The 23476-nt window shown below is 55.4% G+C and overlaps 7 protein-coding genes across 7 annotated transcripts; 5 read left to right on the top strand and 2 right to left on the bottom strand.

The window, feature by feature from the left end:
• Positions 1 to 1023: 1023 nt before the first annotated feature.
• On the bottom strand, positions 1024 to 4645 carry KVR01_002689 (uncharacterized protein). The gene is made up of 3 exons (XM_044788400.1): positions 3795 to 4645; positions 3088 to 3735; positions 1024 to 3019 (listed from the first exon to the last, which is right to left on the bottom strand). The coding sequence occupies exons 1-3, from the start codon at positions 4372 to 4374 to the stop codon at positions 1473 to 1475; spliced, it is 2775 nt and encodes a 924-aa protein (XP_044647704.1). The 5' UTR covers positions 4375 to 4645; the 3' UTR covers positions 1024 to 1472.
• Positions 4646 to 6250: 1605 nt separating this feature from the next.
• KVR01_003425 (uncharacterized protein) lies at positions 6251 to 8219 on the top strand (the record flags this gene model as incomplete). Its single annotated transcript, XM_044790429.1, has 3 exons — positions 6251 to 6743; positions 7421 to 7565; positions 7619 to 8219. The coding sequence occupies 3 exons, from the start codon at positions 6251 to 6253 to the stop codon at positions 8217 to 8219; spliced, it is 1239 nt and encodes a 412-aa protein (XP_044648440.1).
• Positions 8220 to 8785: 566 nt separating this feature from the next.
• On the top strand, positions 8786 to 11778 carry KVR01_003379 (uncharacterized protein). The gene is made up of 3 exons (XM_044792890.1): positions 8786 to 9241; positions 9328 to 10935; positions 10992 to 11778. The coding sequence occupies exons 1-3, from the start codon at positions 8983 to 8985 to the stop codon at positions 11567 to 11569; spliced, it is 2445 nt and encodes an 814-aa protein (XP_044648394.1). The 5' UTR covers positions 8786 to 8982; the 3' UTR covers positions 11570 to 11778.
• Positions 11779 to 11903: 125 nt separating this feature from the next.
• Positions 11904 to 14049, top strand: KVR01_002885 (uncharacterized protein). Its single transcript, XM_044791163.1, has 2 exons — positions 11904 to 11927; positions 11997 to 14049. The coding sequence occupies exon 2, from the start codon at positions 12259 to 12261 to the stop codon at positions 13837 to 13839; it is 1581 nt and encodes a 526-aa protein (XP_044647900.1). The 5' UTR covers positions 11904 to 11927; positions 11997 to 12258; the 3' UTR covers positions 13840 to 14049.
• Positions 14050 to 16943: 2894 nt separating this feature from the next.
• Positions 16944 to 17591, top strand: KVR01_002213 (uncharacterized protein; the record flags this gene model as incomplete). Its single annotated transcript, XM_044782426.1, has 2 exons — positions 16944 to 17049; positions 17113 to 17591. The coding sequence occupies 2 exons, from the start codon at positions 16944 to 16946 to the stop codon at positions 17589 to 17591; spliced, it is 585 nt and encodes a 194-aa protein (XP_044647228.1).
• An 825-nt stretch (positions 17592 to 18416) lies between these two features.
• On the top strand, positions 18417 to 18959 carry KVR01_002884 (uncharacterized protein; the record flags this gene model as incomplete). Its single annotated transcript, XM_044790169.1, has 1 exon — positions 18417 to 18959. The coding sequence occupies one exon, from the start codon at positions 18417 to 18419 to the stop codon at positions 18957 to 18959; it is 543 nt and encodes a 180-aa protein (XP_044647899.1).
• A 98-nt stretch (positions 18960 to 19057) lies between these two features.
• KVR01_002288 (uncharacterized protein) lies at positions 19058 to 21864 on the bottom strand (the record flags this gene model as incomplete). Its single annotated transcript, XM_044782101.1, has 2 exons — positions 19058 to 19703; positions 19772 to 21864. The coding sequence occupies 2 exons, from the start codon at positions 21862 to 21864 to the stop codon at positions 19058 to 19060; spliced, it is 2739 nt and encodes a 912-aa protein (XP_044647303.1).
• Positions 21865 to 23476: the final 1612 nt, after the last annotated feature.

Below are 23476 nucleotides of genomic sequence, written 5' to 3' on the forward strand. Positions count from 1 at the left end.
AGATCCGATGGGCCAACAGGTTCGGACATCGACGCGGTGGTTAGACTTGTGGCTCGTGCGGAATCATCAGGCAATGTCCCTGTGGCAACCGGGAAACATTCAGTGAATGCTGAGGTGATATAAGAAACATCTTGAGCCCGAACTTTAAGCGTCAACAAAATGGCCGCGATGAAGTGGATCACCAGGTTAAGGCACATCATGCCTCAACAAATACCCTGGATGGATGCAAACCGGGCTAGAAATAATCCAGAGACAAGGTCGAGGAAGCTTCGTGTTTCATTCATATTGCTAGCACTTGAGTTCGAGGGCTTCGCGAAAAGCTCACATATCAGTTATCAGACACCGAGCTGCATACTTGGAATACCTTTTGGGTCTAGTAGTGCACCAGACTCCATGGATGCGGCCCGACTGTGAAAAACATCGGCATATCTCGTGCTTCAACAGCGGAACCTGCTGATCTTTTGCCAGAGGCAGAATGCATTGCCCGGGAGCATCTGTGTAGACTCACGATGTCTCAGTTCTCGCCGTTCTCATGAATAGATTGCGGGAATAGATTGCGGGAATACCGTAAACTAATCTGCCAGTTCCTTGAAACCCTCGAACGATTAGAGAAGAATGTCTCACTTGTCGAGAATACTCAGGAATGAGGTATCAACAAGGTAATGTTAATCCACACTGGCTGGTGGAACATTCGGATTCGTTCGACGCTAGCAATCGGAAACCGTCCCACGTTGTCGACAACGTCTTGGCCAGTAGCATTTTCCAACCCATTGCGGAATGGAAACCCAGGATGTCTTTGCCGCTGTCATGTTTGGGCCCGCCCTATTGCTGTTCCCCTACCAATCACCCGTATTCATTCCAATGACGCTTGGCAGACAAAATTGACCTGCATTGCCAACCTTGAAAAAGATGTACATAAACTTTCTCATGCGGTCGCGGCAGACTACATATGTATCTGAGAATTTACAACATCGGGCCTCAGCGGGCGGGCACAGTGGGCAGAGATCAACTATAAGCCAGTGTCCCCAGTTCAATTACTGCGTGATCAGCAGCGGGACCACAAATACCGTTGGGGACTGCAAGTAACTGTGCTTGCCTTCCTGAACAGATGAATTATATACTTCAAGTTTTGTGCTTGGGAATTGTTGTAAAACAACTTGAAGTTCAGGATAAGGGCTTTCGAGGGCAGAGAATATCATGCTAAGCGAAACAATATTCGATTAGAAGAATAGCACAGATATCACCTGAATGCAAAATAAGTCATAGGTCCTTGGATGGACTTTTGCCCCTAGTTTGGACAAGAGATTCTGCATTAGCCGGCACAAGTACGAGTTGCCTAATAGTCTGTATAATACTCATATTATTGCACACCCAAAAGGAACGGGACAACAAATGCAAAACACAACCCAAATACAGGTATGTTATGCGTACAAAAGTCCTAAAACCCTATCAAACGTACCTAGTACTCCTCATTACAGCATGAAAGCCATCACACCAACAACCATCGTCATGCCAGCCCCAACAATACCCCGTGCAGCGCCGGCAGTCACCACCGTGTTCTGAGGCGCGGGGACACCGGCCCCGGTTGGCTTGACCGTTGCGAGGCTAAAGGTCTTGGTCACCGTGCTGTTACCGAACACGTGACTGGGTCCCGGTCCGGCGTTGTTCACCGGCGGCGGGGCATAGCCTTCATTCCCTGCAGTCGGAACCGACACGACGGGCAGGGTAATTGTGCTGTGCATTTGTGTCTGGACAGTGGTGGTAGTTGCTCCCTCCTCGGGCCCCTCCGACGGGCTGACATGGGATCCCTCGCCCCCAGCCGGGCTGGAAGGGCTGGGGTTTGAGGCTTCGCCTTCACCTCCGGCTGGGGCGGACGGACTGGGACCGGAGCCGGCAGGCTTGGTCTCGGAGGGGGTTGAACCGGCGCCGCCGCCACCATTCTCCGCGGGTGGGGTGGGACCGGTGTGACCACCTTCCGTGACGGGGCAGACGGTTGTCGAGATGGCAATGATTTGCGTGGTCACAGACCCGAGCCTGCCAGGGCAGTCGGTCACAGCAGGCGCACAAGACGTGACGGTGTAGACCGTGGTGCTGTAAATTGTGCTCGTGGTCAGCTGTTCGCCGCCGGGACCGGGGCGAGCCGATGTGGAAGTGATTGGAACGACTGTGGCGGTGACGGTCTCATCATCCCCCGGACTGGGCAGAGGGACAATTGTTGAGGTAATTGGAATTACGGAGGTTGTCACATGTGGTGTACCAGGGCAATTCGTCACAGTCGGGGCGCAGGAAGTCACTGTTACAACAGTCGTCGAGTAGAATGTCTCTGTTGTGTGCCCACCACTGCCTGGGCTGGTGGGCTCAGTTGCCACCGACGTCGACGTGACAGGCGTAGTGGACAACTCGGTGGTCCCTTGCTCTGTGGAGCTCGGGCCGTGAGATGTCCAGGTAGAGTTAGACCATGACGTGTGGGGTCGAGTTGACAGATGAAAGCTGCTGGTGGTGATGACCGTTGTGGGGGCCGTCTGAGACTCTGAGGTGCTTGCAGTGGTCCATGTGATGTTGCTCCAGCCCGTAGTAGAGCTGATACTAACACCCTCTGTCTCGGATGTCGTAGGAGGAACCTCTGCGGTTGTAGCTTCTGACGTAGAGGCGCTCTCGGCACTAGAGGTTGTCAAAGTCGTGGCAGAGTATGTGCTAGTCTCCGAAGTATACGAGATGGTAGAGGCCGAGTCAGTTGAGGCCGTAGAGGACCCGGTAGAGACGCTCGTGCTGGACAGGGAAACTGTTTCTGAGGCGGAGGTAACGGCTGTGCTGCTGCTGGTAGGCTGCGGGCAGACGCCGCCCTTGTCGAAGAAAAAGTTGCCAGAGCCCGCGTCCACCACGATATTACCTTCGACTGTGTAGCTGTAGAGAGCGCATGCAGGAGCAGAGAGGACACCGAAGCTGAGACAGTCTTCGTTGGCGTCACAGAGCGCGAGGCAGCCGCTGTAGGTTGCAGAAGCTGCGTCGGCATAAAAGCCTTCCACAGGGAACGGCAGTCAGTGTCAAACTTCTTCCTTGGTCGTCCCGTCTCCTAGAAGTACTCACCGATGTTGGTGCCATCCTTATCCCAGCCAGCAACTCCGGTACATGTCGGCGTGGAAGTGGGTGGTGCGGAGGTCGACGATGTGATTGTGACCGGTGGAGCTGTGGACAAGCTTGTGCTTTCAGCGGTTGTCGTCGAGATCGTGCTGGTGGGGATTGGGCACTCCTTGCAACCGCACTTCATGGACTCGTACAGTACTTGGTTGTATGAAGCACCGTCAATTGTGTTCTGGGCCGCGAACCACTGGTCCCAAACCATGACACCGCCAAACATTGGATAGCCCCCGTATTTGCAGAGATAAGTACTGGCAACAGAGGCGTCCACGTAACCACTGCCTGCAGCATCTGCACTGCCTGGGAGGCCAATGTGAAGCTTGGCATCCTTGCTTGGGGTCTTGGAGAGATATTCCTCCCAAGCAGCGTAGTTGAAACCCGGGTTCGGGGAGCCATCAGCCTGTAGGAGACTGCATTGGGGGTTGTTGTAGAACTGAATCCACAGCCGATCAAACTGGACGTTCTCAAGCAGGTATGTCATGGTTTGCCACTCGTCGAGCGGGCACTGCGGAGCGGCCGTGATAATGTCGTCTCGTCCAGACACAGTGATCAGCCCCCTCAAGGCATTGATCATGGCTGCATAACCTTCATCACCGGCTGCAATCGGGTCAGTACGTGGTTCACACATGTTTGCTGCCCACCATCCGATCACTCACCAGACGAAGACTCAAGGTCAAAGTCGAAACCATCCACGGCATTGTGCTGGTCGCCATCATCGAAAGGCCTAGGCTTCCCAGCCCAAGCCTCCGTCCAAGGCCCAAAGGCGCCCCAGACGAACTCGGCAAACTCAACTCCATTGATGGGGGTGGACACTGTGTAGTTGCTGTAGGCACTGTAGACACCGCCAATCGAGAGGAGAACCTTCTTCCCAAGGCCTTGACAGACTGCGATGCCCGGGGTAAGAGACGGGCATGTGCTGAGCAGCTGGGATGTATGTCCGTCAGTGCTGTACTTGTCTGCCCAACAGTGTGCCCCGAAGTTTGTACCGGGATACTCAGTGGGACCTCCATTCTCCGGTGAGATGTTGACGAATCCCAAGGTGATGTAGTCAATGGACGGGTCCTGACAAGCTGTGGCCAGTTCTCCATTGCCCTGCTGACCCCAGTAGACATTCACGCTGCCGGAGGTCGCCAGCACGGGGGCCGCAAGGGCAGCCACAACAAGGGACACACGGGGATACATTATTTGTATTAGGGGTTTGTTATTATGGTAAATATGGAATGAGTGTAGTGGCATAAGCCGGAAAAGAGTGTGTGGCCGCTGTGATCAACGAAAGGACGCAAAGAAACCTTTGCTGGCTGAGAGAGCTCGCCGTCGTCGGGGATCTTGACAAGACGATGAGGCGGAAGGGCGAGAGAGAGAGAGCAAAGGAGAGAGGCCGCAGCAACGCAAGGCGTTGGTGTGCGTACCTACATATGGCTTTACTCATTTTGCCCAAAGCAGAACGGGGTGCACATCCTCCTAGAGTGTGAGCACCGCACGATGGTGACTGCGGCGCAGCGTCAGGGCCTAGTTCTAGGCTGTCACCAACATGAGCCCCGCCGTCTTGCAGCAGCTCAAGCATCATCGAATTTCCCCCGTCAGTGCCTCGAACCCATTGGGTAGAGGCAGCATGGGCCAGGGCTGTAAGCATCAACCAGTAGACCGGATCAGTGGCTCAGGAGATGAGCACGGCTTGGTAGCCTGGCAGACCTCACCAAAGGGGGAGCGAACCTGTCAATGAGGCCAGGAACAGGTATAGCGGCATGCTCAGAACGAGATAGTGCCCATACTGATATTCGACGATTGGTCACACCGAACCCTAGGCAAGTAGTCAGTGGCTAGCAGGCCAATCATCTGGGACCGAAGGATTCAGCAATTGCATGACAGTGATATGGCGTCCGGGCCAAGCGGCCGTGGAGCCGTTCTGCGCTGCCAGTGCATTGCTCGGGGTCAGGGGACTTTTGACAAGACATGGGCGTAGAGGCTCAAATAAGGCCGGCCGGGTCCCTGTCAACTATCTTGAAACGTCCGTGATCGTCGCTGACCTGGTTGGCACTTGTGTGATGCGCAAGGCATGTGAGTTTCTGCAGCCTCTACGACAGACTCAGGACAACTCAGACCGAGATTCTCGAGATATTATCAGGAGTCAGAAAGGAATCAGAAAAGGGGTGCCGTCTTTTTTTTTTTGGGGGGGGGGGGAGGGAAGCAGCGGAATCCTTCGGTGCCGTTATTAGGCCGTTAGTTGATTCCTGTTTGCCGCCTCTGGTTGTCTTTGGTTCCGTGCCACGATTGTGCGTAGCGCTTGTCCGAATCCAGCAGCCCGGCCGTGGCTTGTACCACATTGTAGTGTGTAACAGCACGAGCAGGCTGGCAGGTCCTGCATCTGCATCTGCCAGCGCGTGCTCGGGCCATGCAGCTGATTGCTGGGGATGTGACTCCCACGGGTGGTGTGATGGTACGGAGTACATTGTTATCGATGGACTTGGTGACAAACAGCGGGGACGTAAGCCAGCCTGAGGAGAAGAGCCTGATCGATGGCGGTCCAGGCCTCGACACCTGGACGCGGATCCAGGCACCAGGCACAAACAAGCCCAAGATTGAGTTCAAGCTGCTGATCCTTCCCCGGGTTCCTGAATCCTGTCAGGGGTATTGACCATCTGGATCCACACTATCCACATTACAGTGGTGTGTCAGCAGCTCGACGACATTTGGGCCATTTTACCCGGCCTGTTGGCTTGACGCCTGACTGTTGCATTTCACCTCTCGCTCTTCCTCCTTCGGCCTGCCGTCCTTGAGTAACAACCCAGGCATTAATCCCGTTGGCACTATGACCGTCGTCAACGGCCTTGTCTTTCTATGTTTTCCCAGTCAACCCACCCGCTTTGTTGTTCAACAATAGGACAACAAGAGCCTATGTTCATGGCTGGGTTTTGCCATTGTTCCCAAGACGGTGTGGTCTTTGTCGGCCATGTCTTTACTTTGCATATCTGCGATTAAAAACCCGGTGTTGCCCATCTGATGCCCGTCACCTCGGGTCTTGTTCATCAGACACTCGGGAGACTTCAACGTACATCACGCCCAGCTGCCCACCCAGATCTCTCTGTAGTACCTTGTATTCACAGAAATTGGAATGAGTAGCTTTGCTCTCAAGCGGGCCGTGATGCGGAGTGTCTGCTGGCAGGACGGGGCCGAACGTGCGGATGGGCAAGGCGCAAAGGTGCGTCAACCCGCCCCTCTGAGCTTGAACCAGGCTGGTTCGCGCGAGGAGGGCGAGTGCAGGGCGGTGTCATGTGCCGAGTGCGCTGAATCTCGGTTCGGGACGAGGGCAAGTCGCCCCCATTTCCTCAGTCCGGGCCAGGCTTTCCTTCCGAGTCGTTTGCGCAAGGTCACCAAAGACGGAGGCTTGAGCGTGTGGGTTCCAGGAGCCCACAGGAGCCCGACAAGAAGGACCGTCAGCCCACCTCCGCGCACGCTGACACCCCTGTCGAGCTGCGATCGCCATGGCAAGGTGGGCACGAGAGATGTCGAGTTGAGCTGCGAGCGCTGCGCCAGCATTTTCCTCGAGGAAAGCACGGTGCCGCCCAGGTCTGAACTGGCAAAGCGACGCTCAGTGCCAGCCTATTGTGCGGCGTTGTATGCATCTGCAGTAGAGGGCAAGTGCTCGTGTTTACCGCTTCGAAATCTATTCTGCTCGCCTTGCAAGGCGAGGGCTCAGATTTCGGCAGAGACAGCAAGCCACGTGGGGTGCACCTGGGACTGGGTTTGAACCAGCACAGGTTCCTGGTCTGGTGCTCAAGGTGAGTGTCATTGTGTAAGTCTCGGTCCATGTCTACCCAGGTGGGTACGTACGGAGGTAGGTAAAGTTTCCGTGCACACTGCTTTTCAAGAGTTTGTTGCTGGTAATAGATAGGCCCGGGTCGCCGTCACGGGCAGTCGTTTCTTCAAATACATTTGCATTTTGCCTGCACAAGCAATTCTGGTGGTTTTGTGTTCTCGTGTCTGCTATTTGGACCACCTACAGGTCCGGTCCATAGGTACCTAGGTACTTGCTGCAGTGCGGCGTGCGGGTCCCAGAGTCGTTCGCTCCTCCCTCCGATGGCGGCAACTTGCACGCCTGGATCAAGGCAGGGACAAAAGCAAGCAACTCGATGTTTTCCTGCCTGACGAACTTGGCCCATCTCGAGACCTCGAGCAACGTACCTGTTTTCCCTACATGAGCGCCCTCCACAACTCTTACCAGCTTCTATCCGATATCGTCCGGGTACGCTCGTTACCACCCCCGTGCCACACCCTGGGTCAGCTCGTCGACCACCAATACCCACAAGCACGGCTACGACTGCCACAGCTGGTCCCCCAGAACTCCCTAGAAAACAGCGCACCACCCCCAGCCGCCCCGAGGACAACATCACACAATGGCAGAACCGATTTTGGAGGGGCCCCACAAGGTCTAGTCGACTGTCGCATGGTACCTTCTGTTCCCTTTCCGGCTCGTCGCCAGGCTTTACATCTGGGCTTTCTGCTCCCCACAGACAACCCGCCAGGTTGACTTCGGCACGTTCGAGACCAGCTGGGGCGCCTTCCAGAGCTCCAAGACCCTCGGGCAGCCGCTCGGCGACTGCGTGTTCGGCTGCATTCACGCCGACTCCCGCTGTCACCACAAGAAAGACATGTTGGAAAAGCTGCTTGGGTACAGCCGTGGTGGCCCCTCGGCCGGGGGTTTCATGGAGATACGCGACTCCGGGATGGCTCTCACCGTCATCACCCGCGGCCCGAAAGAGCCCTCGTCGGATTACATCCGCGGCATGGTCACCATGGTCAACTTTGCCTTCTTCGACTCGCTGCTGCTTCCCATGTTCATTACCCTCCCCGTGATGCAGGGCCCCGGCTCGATCAGAATCGCCATGATCATGATGCTTTGCCTCGTCGTCGCCACCAGCTTCGTCGTACAGCTCTTCATGTGCCGCCAGGTGGCCTTCTACCGCCTGATCCTCGTCCTCGGCGTGAGTCTGAGCGTGCGGTACTGGTACACGACCCAGTTGTGTGGCTCTGGTTTGCTGGCAAAACTGTGCCCCCAATGCCTCACACAGGCCACGACCTGACCACCGGTGGTGACATGCGCGTCGGATGGAGCTGGGTCACTTCTCGCTTGGAGAGCTAGAGCCCCCTCAAGGGGTCGGTTGGAACCTATGTGGAATCTCGGGTGGTCCTGCGGAAGGTAGCAGTATTCAAAGGAGCGGCGGTCAGGTTGTCAGCTGTAGGCTGCTCCTTTCAGAATTCTGGTTTCGGTCAACACAATTAATTATTTATTTTTCAAAGGAAGAACTCCTCCTAGAGATAAGGAAGACAAAGAAATTGGGGGGGGGGATGAAAATCAAAACAATGAATGATAAAAGACACTGCATCTATACGTACATCTTCAACGGGCGTGACAACCAGCTACATTGCTACAGTTTACGCATGCCGCCAGAAGAATCATGACCAAGTGCCAGCTTGGGACTAATGCAAACGAGTGGATGGGCATTTAGCCGGCAGGCGAGCGGCAGGCGTAAGCCATATGACGTTGAGATGGCGCCTTGGCAGCCTGGAGAGGGTGCTGCGGGTCAGGGCGTGTGGTGGGGGCGGGGCGGGCGCCTGAACTGGTCCTCGTCGACCATGGCTACAATATTTTGCAGGCATGACAAGTATCGCAGGCACCGTGATCTTCTCTTCTTTTGATACCTGCTAGTCCCCCGTATCCCACTGGCTAGAAACGACGACGCCATTCCGCATTCCGCATTATCCTGCTGCGAACAGTGCGAACAGGGCGCACTCGATCATCAACTTGCCTCCTCCTCGAGGTCGCTCTCACGACAAGCCGGCAGCATGAAGCCACAGAAGCCACAGCTCAAACAACAGCACTCGGTCACGGCGAGGGATGCTGAGCTGTCCGCCCAGTTCTCCAGGGTTTCTGTGTCCGGCCTCCCTGCTCTCCAGAACCGCGCCGGCGACAGCACCAGCCCCTACGTGCAATCACATGCCTCCACCCCCGTCGCCTGGCAGCTGTTGGACCATGAGGCCATACAGCGCGCCAAGAAGGAGAACAAGCTGATTTTCATCAACATCGGCTTCAAGTCATGCCATTGTGAGTCCCTCCCTCGTCCCGCACAACCACACCCACCGCCGCGGGGGCCCGGACAGCCCAGCTAATCTCGGCCGCCCGACGCCCAGATTGCCGGCTGACCACCCGCGAGTCCTTCTCTCATCCCGAGATCGCCAAGCTCCTCAACAACTCTTTCGTGCCAATCCTTGTCGACCGTGAGGAGCGCCCGGACATAGACAACATCTACATGAACTATATCCAGGCCATCAACGGCGCCGGCGGGTGGCCCCTGAACGTCTTCCTGACCCCCGAGTTGGAACCCGTCTTTGGCGGCACATATTGGCCCTCTCCCGGTACTGAGCTCATCGGCCCTGACGGCGAGGAGGTTGCCGAGGATGAGCGCATCGACTTCTTGGTGATCCTGCAGAAGATGAAGGAGGTCTGGCCGCAGCACGAGGCCAGGTGCCGGCAGGAGGCCAAGGAGATCGTGTCCAAGCTGCGCGAGTTCGCTGCCGAGGGCACCCTCGGCACGCGAGGCACGGCCACTCCCGGAGCAGTGGGTGCCTCGAGCGCCGCCGTCCCGACCGATCTGTCCGGTGCGCCCATGGCTGGGGACTCAGACTTGGACTTGGACCAGCTGGAGGAGGCCTACATGCGGATTGCGGGCACTTTCGACCCGGTCAACGGCGGCTTTGGGATCGCGCCAAAGTTTCCGACCCCGGCCAAGCTTTCATTCCTCTTGAAACTCGCAAACTTCCCGAGTGTGGTGGCCGATGTCGTGGGGGATAAGGAGGTCGCCCAGGCGAGACACATCGCGCTGCACACCCTGCGGAGGCTCAGGGACGGTGGTCTGCGTGATCACGTCGGTGGGGGGTTCCATCGCTACGCTGTAACAGCAAACTGGTCCATGCCGCATTTCGAGAAGATGGTCTCGGATAATGCGCTGCTGCTAGGCTTGTATCTCGATGCTTGGTTGTCAACTGCGAGAGGGCTCAAGAGAGACGACGAGTTTGCCAACGTGGTCTTTGAACTTGCAGAGTACCTGACATCGCCGCCCATATTGCGGCCGGACGGTGGGTTTGCCAGTAGCGAGTCAGCAGATTCGTACTACAGGAAAGGCGACACCCAGATGCGCGAGGGTGCTTACTACCTATGGACCCGGAGGGAATTCGACGAGGTGTTCAAGGACTCGCCCACCGTGGGCGCCCTTGCCGCGGCACACTGGAATGTGCTGGGCCACGGCAACGTCGAGCGGGAGCAAGACCCGAACGACGAGTTCCTGAACCAGAATGTCTTGCACACCGTCAAAGGTGCAGAAGAGCTCTGGAAACAGTTCGGCACGTCGTCAGCAGAGGCTAAGGAATGGATCGAGACTGCGCGGTCGCGGCTGAGGGCACGTCGCGAGGCAGATCGAGTGAGGCCGGAGGCGGACACGAAAGCCGTGACCAGCACAAATGCCATGGTGATCTCCGCACTGGCGAGGACGAGCTCAGCCATCAAATCTATTGACCCCGAGAAGGCCAAGAAATATTTGGATGCAGCCACAGGGGCGGCAAGATTCATCGAGACGCGGTCATGGGACGCGCAGGCGAAGCTGCTGTACAGGTCTTATTTTGATAGGCGGAGTTCTGTACAGGGATACGCTGAGGACTATGCCTTCCTGATCGAGGCCCTATTGGATCTATATGAGGCGACAGGAGAGGAGAACTGGCTTGAATGGGCCGACAGCCTGCAGAGTAAGTGATTGTCCTTTCCGGCAACGCAAATCAGGAGCTAACATAAGCCCGTCCAGAACGACAGATCGAGCTCTTCTATGACCCGACAGTGCCCAGCACCTCACGGCCAGTCACGCCCATGGCGCATCACTCCGCCTGTGGAGGGTTCTACTCCACGGCAGATGAGGCAGAACATGTCATCCTCCGCCTCAAGGACGGCATGGACACCGCACAGCCGTCCACAAATGCAGTATCCACGTCCAACCTGTTTCGGCTGGGATTCATTCTCGGGGACTCGGACTATGTCAAGGTCGCCCATGAGACCATCAGTGCCTTCGAAGTAGAGGCCCTGCAGTATCCGTGGCTGTTCATTGGCCTGCTCAGCGGTGTTGTCACTGCGAGGCTGGGTGGCATCGTCTGGCTCTCTGGTTCCGGGGACGGCTCTAAGACGGAGGAGCGCAGGCGCAGGTTCCATGAGCTCCCCAGGGCGGGCATGCGAAGCTGGGTCTACCTGAAGAAGGGCGGCGAGAAGGAGAAGTCGTGGCTCTTCGGCAAGAGAAACCAGGCTCTGGCAGGCCTTGAGGAGGGGTCGTATCAGTTTGACGGGAAGTACAAGCTCTACAAAGAGGCGGAAGCCGAATTGTTTGGGCCTTGATGGCCATCTTGTCCGCGATGAAGGATTTGTAGACCTCCATTGTCTCCGAGGTTGTGAACACTGTCGAGGAAACATGGGAAGGCGACTGGTCTGCCACTGCATGCATTTACTAGGAGTTTATTCATACTGCGATGCTGATTTATATGATCTTAGCAGGTGGGCCATTGGAAACGGCTTGTGGGCGAGAATCCAATTTTTGTTTGCGTGAATATCAGTGCCTAGGTGTGGACTGGTATTCTGTGCAGCTATTGTGCAAGCCCGAACCTAGATCAGATAGTATCTTATGGCTGTTGAATCTTGTCCAAATGGTTTGATTATCTAGGCCTGGCAACCTGCCCACTGCCTAAGTACTAAGTAGGTAAGCTCTGGCCCCTGCATCGGACCCCTGCAGCTGTCATCACATTAAGCTTACAGGGCTTATCGATAGCCGGTGGCAGGGGGGGCGGGTCGATCCTGATCTTCTAGAACATCCATCTTTGCCCCGCCCTTTCCTCTGCTTATCAAGCAAAAATTTAGAAATCAAACTATTATCCAGGGCAACAATCTTGCCAGTCATCCCCGCCAGCCGACATAAATTTCGAGCCTGATATCCCTACGAACTGGTGGTCTTTGATTGTAGTGTTTCGCTTCCCCGAACAGTGAAAACACTCCCCCCTTCCCCAGAGACTTCACCACGATACACTGCCACAATGTCTTCGAAGCCCCACCACGACCCCGCCTCCGACGAGGAGCCGGATGTCGTCGACATGGACGAGGTTGCCGAGGAGATCCCAGCAGAGAACGCAGATGGGGACATTGACATGTCCGAGCCCGACGATGACGAAGGGGAGGAGCTGCAACTCGTGAACGACTCGGTCGCATATTTCGACGCCCATAAAGACTCCGTCTTCGCCATCGCCCAGCACCCCACGAACCCAAACATCATAGCCACCGGCGGCAGCGAGGGAGACTCCGACGATGCTCCAGGAAAGGGATATGTGTTTGTGGTCCCTGAGATAGCGCACAACGAGGGGCCCGTGCTGCCACCAAGCTTCGCCGCCGACCCCCAGGCCGCGGCCAGAGAGATGGCCAGCCAGAAGGAGAACGTTCAAGTTCAGCCCGTCTTCGCCATCGACGGACACACAGACTCGATCAACTCGTTGGCCTTCACACTTCCCAACGGAGACTTCCTCGTTTCGGGCGGCCTTGATGGCCGCCTAAAAGCGTACAAGGTCGACGCGTCAAAACCGAGCTTCACCCCCGTCGGCGAGAGCCAGGAAGTCCCCGAGATAAACTGGCTGGCGCCATGCCCCAGCAACGACTACCCCAACTCCATTGCCCTGGGAGCATCCGACGGGTCCGTCTGGGTATACACGATCGATCCATCTGACGCCACAAATCCACTCCAGATCGTCCAGACCTTCTTCCTGCACACCTCGAGCTGCACGGCCGGCGCATGGACGCCAGATGGATCCTTGCTCGCCACCGTGGATGAAGAGAGCAGTCTATACGTATGGGACGTATGGGGACTCGCGGCTGCCAAGGGCCACGTGAGTGACAATGGTCAGACCGTCGTCTCCCTCACACCGACGGATCAGAGGTTCGCTGTAGAGGGCGGTCTCTTCTCCGTCGCCGTTGAGCCTCGGGGAGGATACCTGGCTGTTGGTGGCGCCGGAGGGGCTATCAGGGTTGTCGGCCTGCCACGGCTCACGGAACAGGCGGCAGGAGCTACACCACAAACCGGCTCGAAGACAGGAAAGGCCAAGGGCGCCAAGGCAGGCGCAACGCGAGGGGCTGGGGCCGAGGCACAGGCAGGCCAGATCCTGGCGGCATTGCAGGTGCAGGCCGACGGTATCGAGACGCTGGCTTTCGCCCCAAGCTCCGCATCAGTACCCCTCCTGGCTGCTGGCTCGGTCGACGGCAGTATCACGGTCTACGACCCAAGCCGGACATTTTCCGTCCGGCGACACATCCAAGGCGCACATGAAGACTTTAGTGTCGTTAAGGTCGAGTGGGTGAGGCAGGCACAGACCGCAGGGCTACCAGCAGCACAGCAGCAGTGGTTGTTGACGAGCTGCGGTATGGATGGTGTGGTGAGAAGGTGGAACCTGCAGGGTGCCAGCCCTACACAGCATGTTCCCAATGCGACGGTTGCAGGCCTTGAGAAAGAGTGGAAGGGCCATCGGGGAGACGGTGAGGGTGGAGGTGTGCTGGGTTTTGTGCAGGGGCTTGACGGGAAGAGGATCATCACTGCTGGTGATGATGGCATCGTGCTGGTATTCCAGGCATAAGCAGTAGATATAATCCATGCTCACGAGCTGGCTTAATGAGCTCGATCTTTTCGTATGAGTCCATGACTTTGGCCAGTCTAATACTGAGTGGGTGGAGCCGGGCAGTGCCAATGCAGATTACTGAGACGGACCTGTCGAATGCTGCGCGACGCCCCAGCCACAAGACCACAATTCCAAGCAAACTTAACTTGGAACCCGGCAATCATAAGCACCGTACCGTTACAATTACCTTGGACGAGGTGGGTACCCAACCAGTGTAATAGATTGGGCATATGTACGGCACTTCTTTGCATGAAACCAACCTTTTTACTCAAGTGTGTACCTTTCTTTGCACTTCCCAGGTGTTTTTGGGAGTTCCAGAGAATCACCTGTCGTTCTCCACCCAACATCACACAAAAACCAACCTAGAAAATGTTACAATAAGAACACATGCTCCTGTCTTGTCAGGGGTGACTCACCTGTCAAATGGCCGATTCTTCCGTTTGTTCTGCTCAGATAACCACTTTGGCTCCGGTGAGAACCAGGCAACCTTCCACCTTGCACCATCTTTCAATCTTCGAAGTTGCATTGGGCACAAAGGCGCCACAATTTTTCACGAGCATAGAACCACCACTAAAGTTTGTGGACATTGGACTCATAACTGGTCATCCATGGAGTCTTTTACGACATCATCAATAATTCTGTCAACAATCCCTGCCTAGAGCTCCAGCCACTGGAAGAAAAAGGCAGAATCAAACATCAAATTGATCCGTCCATCAGATGGCCTCACAACCTTTCCCCACCAGCGTTCTCATTCTGCTCTCATCCAGAACCTGGTTCTTTCCATTGAGTAATAGGTCAGAGCAGTGTCATCGGGGTGCCTACTGGAAGGGAAGGCCGAGGAGCTGGTGACGGTCTTTTTGGTCTCTTCCAGATCTCGAAATCAGACGGCCACCAAACTCAAAAATGGTGGGAAGAATGCAGTGGTACGTGGTTTCGCTTCTATTCCGTATACGTCCGAGGACATAAATGGAGTGGTATATCTCTGATTCTTACCAGTACCACTCACCACGCCCTGGAGACGGGCCAGGTTGGTTCGACAACTTGGGCATTCTTCCTGGGAGGTTCCACCACTCGCTGGATCTTGGAATGCCAATGCCATCCGAACTTATGAAAGTACTTCCAACACAGCCAGATCATGAAGAGTTCAAAATACCTATGGTAGGGCTTCTATCATCTGCCTGGCTTCCACTCTGTCATCCAATAAGTTGTCCTAGAGGAAAACTGTCCCTGTGGGACAACTTCTGGTAGGACCTCGAGAGAGGGGACTCTTGGCCTCAGCCGTATCATTTGACCATGAGCTCAAGAGAGCATGGTTGGCTGAGACAATTCTACCTGGATGCTGTCAGGCCATGTCTTGGGGTTTATGTCACCCTGGGGCTATTCAGTCACCCTGGGCCCTTTCTTCACTTCAACCCACTCATTGGCCCAGTTTCTTCAAAGAGATTGGTCTGTGCCCTGTCTTGAAACTCCCTGACGGAGAGTTTTCTGTGGTGAATTGGCCACCTCAGGAAGAGAGGCCCCTTGAACACATATACTCTCTGATCTAGATGAGAGCCTAGCTTTACCACGTTTGGAAGGCAGCGAGTTTTCATCATTTTATCCCCTGTGGTCTCCAAGACCACATGGATGAATCGGATGCAAAACAAAAGTTTGACCTGAATTGCCTGGAAACTCATGATTCGTGGACAATCTCCAGGCTGCTGGTTGCCACTGTCACACTCATAGCACACTTTCAGTGACTCATGAAAGGGTATACCATCATCACCACTAAAGCCTCCGCTATTTATTATCATTAGTTTCCAGTTGGGACTACCTCATGATAATATCCGTCCATGGTAACTTATTCCTGCTGGGCCGAAGATGTCTGCTTTCACCGATATACAGAGATCTGGCCGATTCACACCGCAAGCACGACCTTCTCTCAATATTGAGTCTAAGCGCCAAAAGCCAGCTGGCCGACATATGGGATCTTGTGGCAGAAACCACTGATGGACACAATTTTACAAAAGACATACCCAATAACATGGGAATCTCATCCCAGCTCATGGAGACCAGCCTTCACATTAACAGCATTGAGATGAGACTTGATAAGGGACACAATTTCCAAGGTCGCCTGTGCAAAATTTGCAAGGGTTTCACAGATTGTTGTCATCATGTCATCTCATGAATTGGGTTTGATATGATGAGAATGCCAACAAATTGGAAGACGCTGTACTGGCCACCTAGGGTCACTGGAAACCCTTCGTCTTGGTTGCATTGGAGAGAAAGTTACTTCTCAGTCGGCTCCAATCTTCTGAATATGATGACTTCGGCATATAATGGGCTGGCACACAATTTGACAGGCTATACCAGGGTCTCATTCAACAACTCGTCATCAGGGCCAAATTATGGGCTTGAGCATCTATAGAACTAACATTTAGGTTGGGAGGTAGAACATTATACCTGTTCTTCCTCTTGCGGCGAAGATACAGACAGTTGAGCTGTCGGCACTGACAGCACATGAATCCTGGCCTGGCCTTTGCTAGTTTGGGTTGGTTCTATCTGGAACAGCAGCCAAATGAGCCATCACCTGGAGAATTGGCAAAGCTCGTCTAACCCCCCCCCCCCCCCAACAAGGTCTTCAAAGGCAATTCAGACCCCGCAGTTGGGTCATAAGATCTTAGGCTCACCTGTCTTTGTCGAGCCCGACATGAAATCTCCATAAGTACCTAGGTAGCTAGCAGCAACTGGCCCTGGACACTATCACCACTCAGGTACGCCTTGGACCTTTGGACAACGACTTAGAGAATCTCCAAGAGACTGTCAACTGCCAATGATAGCAACAAGGCACAAAACCAAGTCGTCTCCATCAGTTCACTTTCTATTCAAGCAACTACTCGTCAAGGATTCTTGATTCGATGAAAAAATTACACCCTTGGTAAGTTTGTGTCCCAATGCCTCAACACCATGCTAGCAAACGCGTCAAAGATCCATTGTTGATTCCAGGACCTTGTCCAGTCACCTGTCCTCAACTTTCATTTGAGCTCCAGCCTTTTCGACCCCAATACAACCCATACAAAAAGATGGACCCTCAACGTTCTTTGGGTGACGTTCCTCGCTCCTCTATCACCGTGTTTGACCTGGGTTACCGACCTGGAAGCCAACAGCGCTTCCTCGACCAGGTTGATAGTAAGTAACTTGTGTACTCCTCAGTGGCCCCAGTATCTCTGAATCTAACAAGTCTTCAATCAGTGGGTGTCAACCTTGGGGGCCTTGTCAGGAGAGTCCCGCTCTCTGCAGAGCCTTCGGCGGAGCTTTCTGCCAAGCGCAACCAGGTACACCATCTGCTCAATCAGCTACGTCTCAGCCATGATGCTGCAAAACTCGACCTCCAGGACTTCATCTCTGAGGAAGAGGAGCTTGGAAACGACAAGAAAGAGCTTCAAGGCGACCTTATCCAGCACGCCAAGCTTGTGGAGGAGGCCTACGAGCGAGGCGACTTCAACACAGCAATGGGTCTAGAGCAGGCCCACAAGAACCTGCGAGTCAACCTTGCAGTTCGTCTTCGGGGCCTGAGCCAGAAGGCCTCTGAGCTGGCCGAGGCAATGAAGGCAACTCGCAAAAAGTTGTCCGAGATCGAGTTGGACACCATTCGTGCAAAGCAGCGTCTTCATGTGATCGAGGCACGGCTGCTACCAGCCAGCAACCTCACTGACGCACTGAATGCTTGACTGTGAGATGTCCAGAGAGGAAGATGGGACTGGAAAACGAGTGAGTGGATGACAGGAAAGTGGCCTTGATGATAATGACCCACCCAAAGGCATTGTAATGGGTGTGAGAGATAGTTAGCCAGAGAAATCCAAAGAGTGTCCAGCAGAAATCATCTTGATGCCTTTGCCTCCCTGCTCAGAGAACAGATTGGGGAAGCTGAATTCATGAGAAATGAGTCAGGATGGACCAAGAGCAACTCAAAGGTGCTTCAGTGGTCGGGCATATTATTGACAACCTCGAAGTCAAATCCAGTGTCGGGCAGAGCTCGGTATACAAGAGAAGAAGATCAATAAATTGGCAGTCACTTGCTGAATTGTGCCATCTGTTCCTACAAAGACCTCAACAAGGACAGGGACCAAGATCTATGTCCTACACATTCCCACAAGATGTCGCCCATTGTCCTGTTCCTGGAACTGATTGTGCTCGACCGTGGAATGTGATCAGCCAAAGTGAGCATTGGGCATGCACGCGTTGATTCCACCAGTTTCAGGAAGTTGACAGCCTCCATATATCAACTTGAAAATGGCAATGCTGTAGCCTGAGGTGGCAATTCCATGTCGGGGTGACCTGTTGTTATGAACCCCCAACGACTCAACTTCAAGCTTGAGCTACTACCCACCTCTGCCCAGCAACCCAACCCCGTAACCTTCGTACCACACCGAGACTTCCTCACTCTCAAACTCGTGCCAGTTCCTCCTGGTCCATCCCTCACAGCCGTGGTTCTATCATCAAAGCTGGTCACAACCAATGATTTTCAGCTTACGGCCATCCTGGTAACATGCAACATGCCTTCACCCAGGAACCACCTCCAAGACCTCGAGGCGCAGGCTGCTATCCTACAGGGACTGGTCACGTCCAGCGAGAACACGGATGCCAATCTCAGCCAAGCATGCCGTGACATGCATGCAGAATTCAACAACATGAACAAGAAACACATGCAGCTGGCTCACACCTTCGAGAAGTGCACAGCAGACCTGTGGTCTGCATCGGCTAGGATGGACAGCAGGGCTACGGCCCGGGTGGAGGAGAGGATGGAAGCCGTGATCGAGGAGCAAATCAAGATCCAGAGGCTGCTCCCCAAGATGTACAGGGAGCTGGGAGAAATGGTCGGGGCGCGGGACTCGACAAGGGAGAGCACCCGGGAGTACAAGGACAGGGTCACGAGGAAGATGGAGGAGATCCACACGCTCAAGCCGTGCCAGAGCCTCAACTGCGGTCATTGCGGGAGAGGAGGTGCTGCGGCACTGCACAAGGTCAAGGCCAAGGTCAAGGCCAAGGTCAAGGTCAATTTCAAGGACAGGGTGGCAAGGATTTGGAGGGCTCAGTGAGCGGACATGGCCAGATGGTGGAACAGAACAACTGGGCATTGGTGGATTCATCGGGTCTACACTTTGTTCTCGGCTACCCTAGGTAGGGTACATGGCAATTACGAGGGTACGACCTTCACCGTGGCAGAGCCAGAAGTCAGAGGAACCATCCAGCCCAACCTTGCAGCCGTGACACCTGGGCCAGTGACCTTGTAGCCCGCCTCCCCAGACTCCTTGCTGACCCATATGTTGGTGGCGTTGGCCGTCGGGGTGCCGTCCAGCTGGCCCACAGTCACGGAAACAGACCTGTCGGCGGCCGTGTACGTAAACTCGTTGATGACGCCGGCGTCGATCTCCAACAGGATCCCGAGCGGACCGACAAAGGCCCTGCGCCGCGCCGCGTCCTTGGGCGTCACCGTGACGGCGCCGGCCGTGCCCCCGACGCTGCCCCCGTAGGCTGTCAGGCCCAGGTCCTCGTCCTCGACCAGGTACGACCCGGTGCCCAGGGTCAGGCCCACGAAGTTGGGGCCGTAGTCGCCGCTGTACCCGTCCCAGGCCAGCGTGTCTGGGAAGGAGTGGAAGGAGGCGGCGGCGAACCCGTCGCTGTTGATGTTGGACAGCGGGCCGTTCATGCCGCCGTAGCCGATGCGGAGGAGGTACGTGTCGTTGGGGTTGCTGCGGAAGGCCGACAGCGCGACGAGGGCGTTCAGGCCCGAGCCGTAGTGGTGGATCTGTCGCTCGATGCGCTGGAGCTTGCCGCCGTAGCTGGTGCCAGGTCAGTCTGTGTCGAGTGCACATGTGGCGGGAACCTCGAGCCCAACCCCCAAACTTACATGTTGTCCCAGTAGCGCCTCGCGTTTCCGTTCCAGCCCCAGTGGGCAACTGTCGGTTGGAAGCCCAGCACGGTCCCCAGCGTCTTTTGTGCCGTGGCCGTGTAGCCGAAATACTTGGACCAGTAGTAGACCCCCTCCTGGCCGGTGCTGTCCCAGGCCATCTCAGACCCGAAGGGGTCCTCCTGCGAGTTCCACAGCACGGCCCGCTGGCGCATCTTGGCCTCGATGTCGTTGGCCTTGGAGGTGAAGCCCTCGCGCTTCAGGTCCCGGAGGAGCTCGCCAAACACCGTCTCCCCCATCAGCCCGACCGTGGAGTACCCCACCAGCCAGTTGCCGCCCGCGTCCTGGGCCATGACGGACATGACAGTGCTGTAGCTCTGGTTGAGGTACCAGTCCCACGGGTGCTTGGTCAGGGTGCCAGGGTACGCCCTTCCCGCGCGGTACATGGCCCAGTACGTGGCCGCCACGTGCACGTAGTCGTATGCTCGGTCGGTGGCATAGGCGCTCTGCTTGTTCCACGACGTCCAGCTGCCCCAGTTGAAGTCTGTCGAGTATGTGTAGCCGGCAAGGCCGTAGTAGAAGACACTCTTGCGCACCTTGAACGTGCCGTCGTCGGGCTGGAGCGTCTTGAACAGCACCCCGTCCACAAACGCCTCCAGCTTGGCCATCTCCTGCGCGTTGGGCTGCGCCGCCTGCTTCATCGCCGCCGCCAGGAATGAGCCGGCGCCCGCCTCGTCCGAGAGCCCCGCGATCCACACCCGCGAGTCCTGGAGCACCTTGGCCTTCTTGCTGTAGTCGTAGCTGATGATGGACGGTGCCCGGCCAAATGGGTCGCTCGTGTCGGTATAGTACTGCTCCGTCGTCAGGAAATTGCCGAGCTTGGCAAGAGTGGCCGGCCCGGACCTGGTGACGAAGTAGTGCACCGTCTGGAGCTGCCCGCTCGCGTACGTGATCGTGACCCTCACGCGGCCGAAGGCGCTGGCCGAGGGCACCACGCTGTAGACACCAGACGACGTCTGGGTCAGGGTGAGTGCCCCAGCCGGCTCAACAGCCACCTTTGAGACGCTGCCGCCCGATCCCGGGTTCACAAGGAGCTGCGCCGCGAGGTCCTGGGGCACGATGAAGCCGGGGACGCCGCGCACGTACGGGGTCTTGGTGGCCTGGACCGCATCGTCGATCTCCCTGATACCGCCCTTGGCGAGCGAGAACCTCAGGCCAAACGTCAGGGACTGGCCGGCCGCAATGGTCCGCGAGGTCGGCGTGTTCCAGGGGACACTGCCCTTCCACTCGTTCTCTGCGTACGCCTTGCTCACCGTCTGCCACTCGTAGAAGCCCTCAAAGACTTGGCTGCCGTATGCTGTGGCCGCGTACGATCTCTCGGCCAGGTTGCGGTACGCCTCTAGTGGTGTGTCTCCAAGTGGCGTGACGACCAAGGCAGCCCCGTTACCGTTGATCGGCGCGACGCGGATGTACCCTCCGTGCAGGCCAATATAAGGGTCAGACAGCGAGCAGAGCTGCTGGGTCTCTGACGCAGAGCGGTTGGTGAAGATGCTGTTGAACTCGGCCGGGAAACCAAGACTCCCCACCTCGAGGGAACTGGTCCCGGTATTGGTCAAGGTGAACGACAGGCCGAGGTCACCGTCGACGTCGAGCCACTCCCGGGTGACGTTGAGAGCCGTGGTGTTGGTTGGAAGCGTTGGTGCCAGGTTTGAAGCAGCCAGTCTCTTCCCGTTTGTGCCGTTTCCAGCGCCCGAGACAACCTTCACCGGCTGTCTTGCGGCCGCAGAGTCGCCGTTGATCCAGGCCGTGCTGCCGACAGGCCTGTACCGAAAGGTCACGTCCCCCCAGTGGTACTGGCCGTTTCCGGCGCGGAAGGGCAGATAGCCAAAAGGGAGGAAGTCAAAGGTCCCGCCGGCTGCCTTCAGAGAGGCCAGGACTTGTGCGTCACGAACAAGCTGCAGGTCGAAGTTCTGGGTCTTGAGGGTTGTGTAGCCATTGCCAAGACCCAGGTTGTCCCCCTGGGCTTGGACAGACGGGGTGAGGCTCACGAGAGAGGCCAGCGACGCCAGAAATAAGCATCCCAAGCGCGCCATTATGGTGGTGCTTCCAGATGTTGGGTGCCAGAAAGGGCCGTGAGGATCGTGACCGCAATTCGTGAAGGCCATCGGGCCGCACCTGGGCAAGCACTGCCGTCAACGCTGATATAAACGGTGAAAGTGCCCAGGCTGCCAGGTAAGTGAGGCCCAAGGGATCGGCATCATTTCCACCGAGCGGCAATTCACGACGGGACTCCAATTTCCTTGGTGGCATCTTGCGATAGTGACGGGCAGTAACGTCGCGTCGGTTCCGTTTGGGGTTGATCGGCACTTTGTCTCCATTATAAAAAAATGGCCCTGTATTATCACCTGCCTCTTTGAGCCAGAAACATCCCGCCGGAACTTGACTCGACAGCTTGATCCCAATCTACAGGGTGAACCCCTAATCCTCATCACTCGGGGACTTTACCCATGAAAAAGTACTACTTAAGTATACCATGAACAAATTGGTTTTTCTCTCCCTGCTTATAAAAGGTGACTTTAGAGCTGTTGTTATTAGTATCGTAATACTGCTTACTACCTGGCTACTTTAGTTGTCTAGCTCTATACCTAGGTAGTAATTGCTTCCCAGAATGTGACGTGGTATTTCCATGTCCTTTTTTATAGTGTACTAGTACGCTGGAGATCCATGAGCAGGCCTTGAGAAGTCTATGCTAGATAAAACCTGGGGACTCACCCTGTACTGTCAACACCTGGGCAGGTTAGCCAGATCTCTGACTCGGCATTAGTTAGTACAAGCGGTGTCCATTTTTACTACCGCAAGCCTACCCAGGTACTTGGGCATAGTCGCGGCTGTGGCCGTTGTGATAGACTACCTCGTAGAGCGGAGAGAAAGACGGTCAGACAGTAACCTCTAGGTACGTTGTATTCCAAATCGGGATACACGATAAGAACAATCGGCTGACCAGAGCGACAAGAACCCGGGTCGGCCCGGTTCACCGGGCGCTTCAGATCCAAACACATGCAGAAGCCTGTAAAAGGGGTTCGGATGTGAGATGTGACACAAGATTTTTGAAGTAGGTGGACGCTGGTAAAGGAGGGAGTTGGAGTGAGTCATTTGGCAATTCAGCATCAACAAGGAATATAGAGAAGAGATATAATACAACCACTGCGATCTACCCACATCTGAAAACTTTCACAGCTTATTTTATCATTCTTTTCTCCCTTGAAATGCTTTGAAACATATAGAAGACTACTACTAATTCAAAGATGAGCAAAGACAGCAAATAGAAAAAAACGATAAGATCCGCCTATTCGACTTGTCCCATTTCCACCATATACCCTAGGGTAGTAAAAAGCCGCAACGCCTTGGAGACGATGAGTATTCGAGGACATACTGGACCGAAAACTTTTGGTACCTAGGTACTTACCTAGGTAACCAAACATGCACGGCAGTCACTTGCAGGTGACACCGCACATCAATGCACAGGATCGAATGCGTCTCGTGCATGGTTCTGAGTCCTTGCCAGATATTTGATCTGATATTGAACTGGAGTTGAGGCCAATCCGAGTATCTACCACCGAGTGTAATGATGTAGAGGGCCAAGATAGAAGTGCTCGTGATCCCTAGTCCTCCAGCTGAGCTGCATGGTGATTTGAAAAGTAAAGC

The sequence above is a fragment of the Diaporthe batatas genome (assembly GCF_019321695.1).
Source record: "Diaporthe batatas strain CRI 302-4 chromosome Unknown Contig00003, whole genome shotgun sequence".
Classification (NCBI taxonomy): Eukaryota; Fungi; Ascomycota; class Sordariomycetes; order Diaporthales; family Diaporthaceae; genus Diaporthe; species Diaporthe batatas.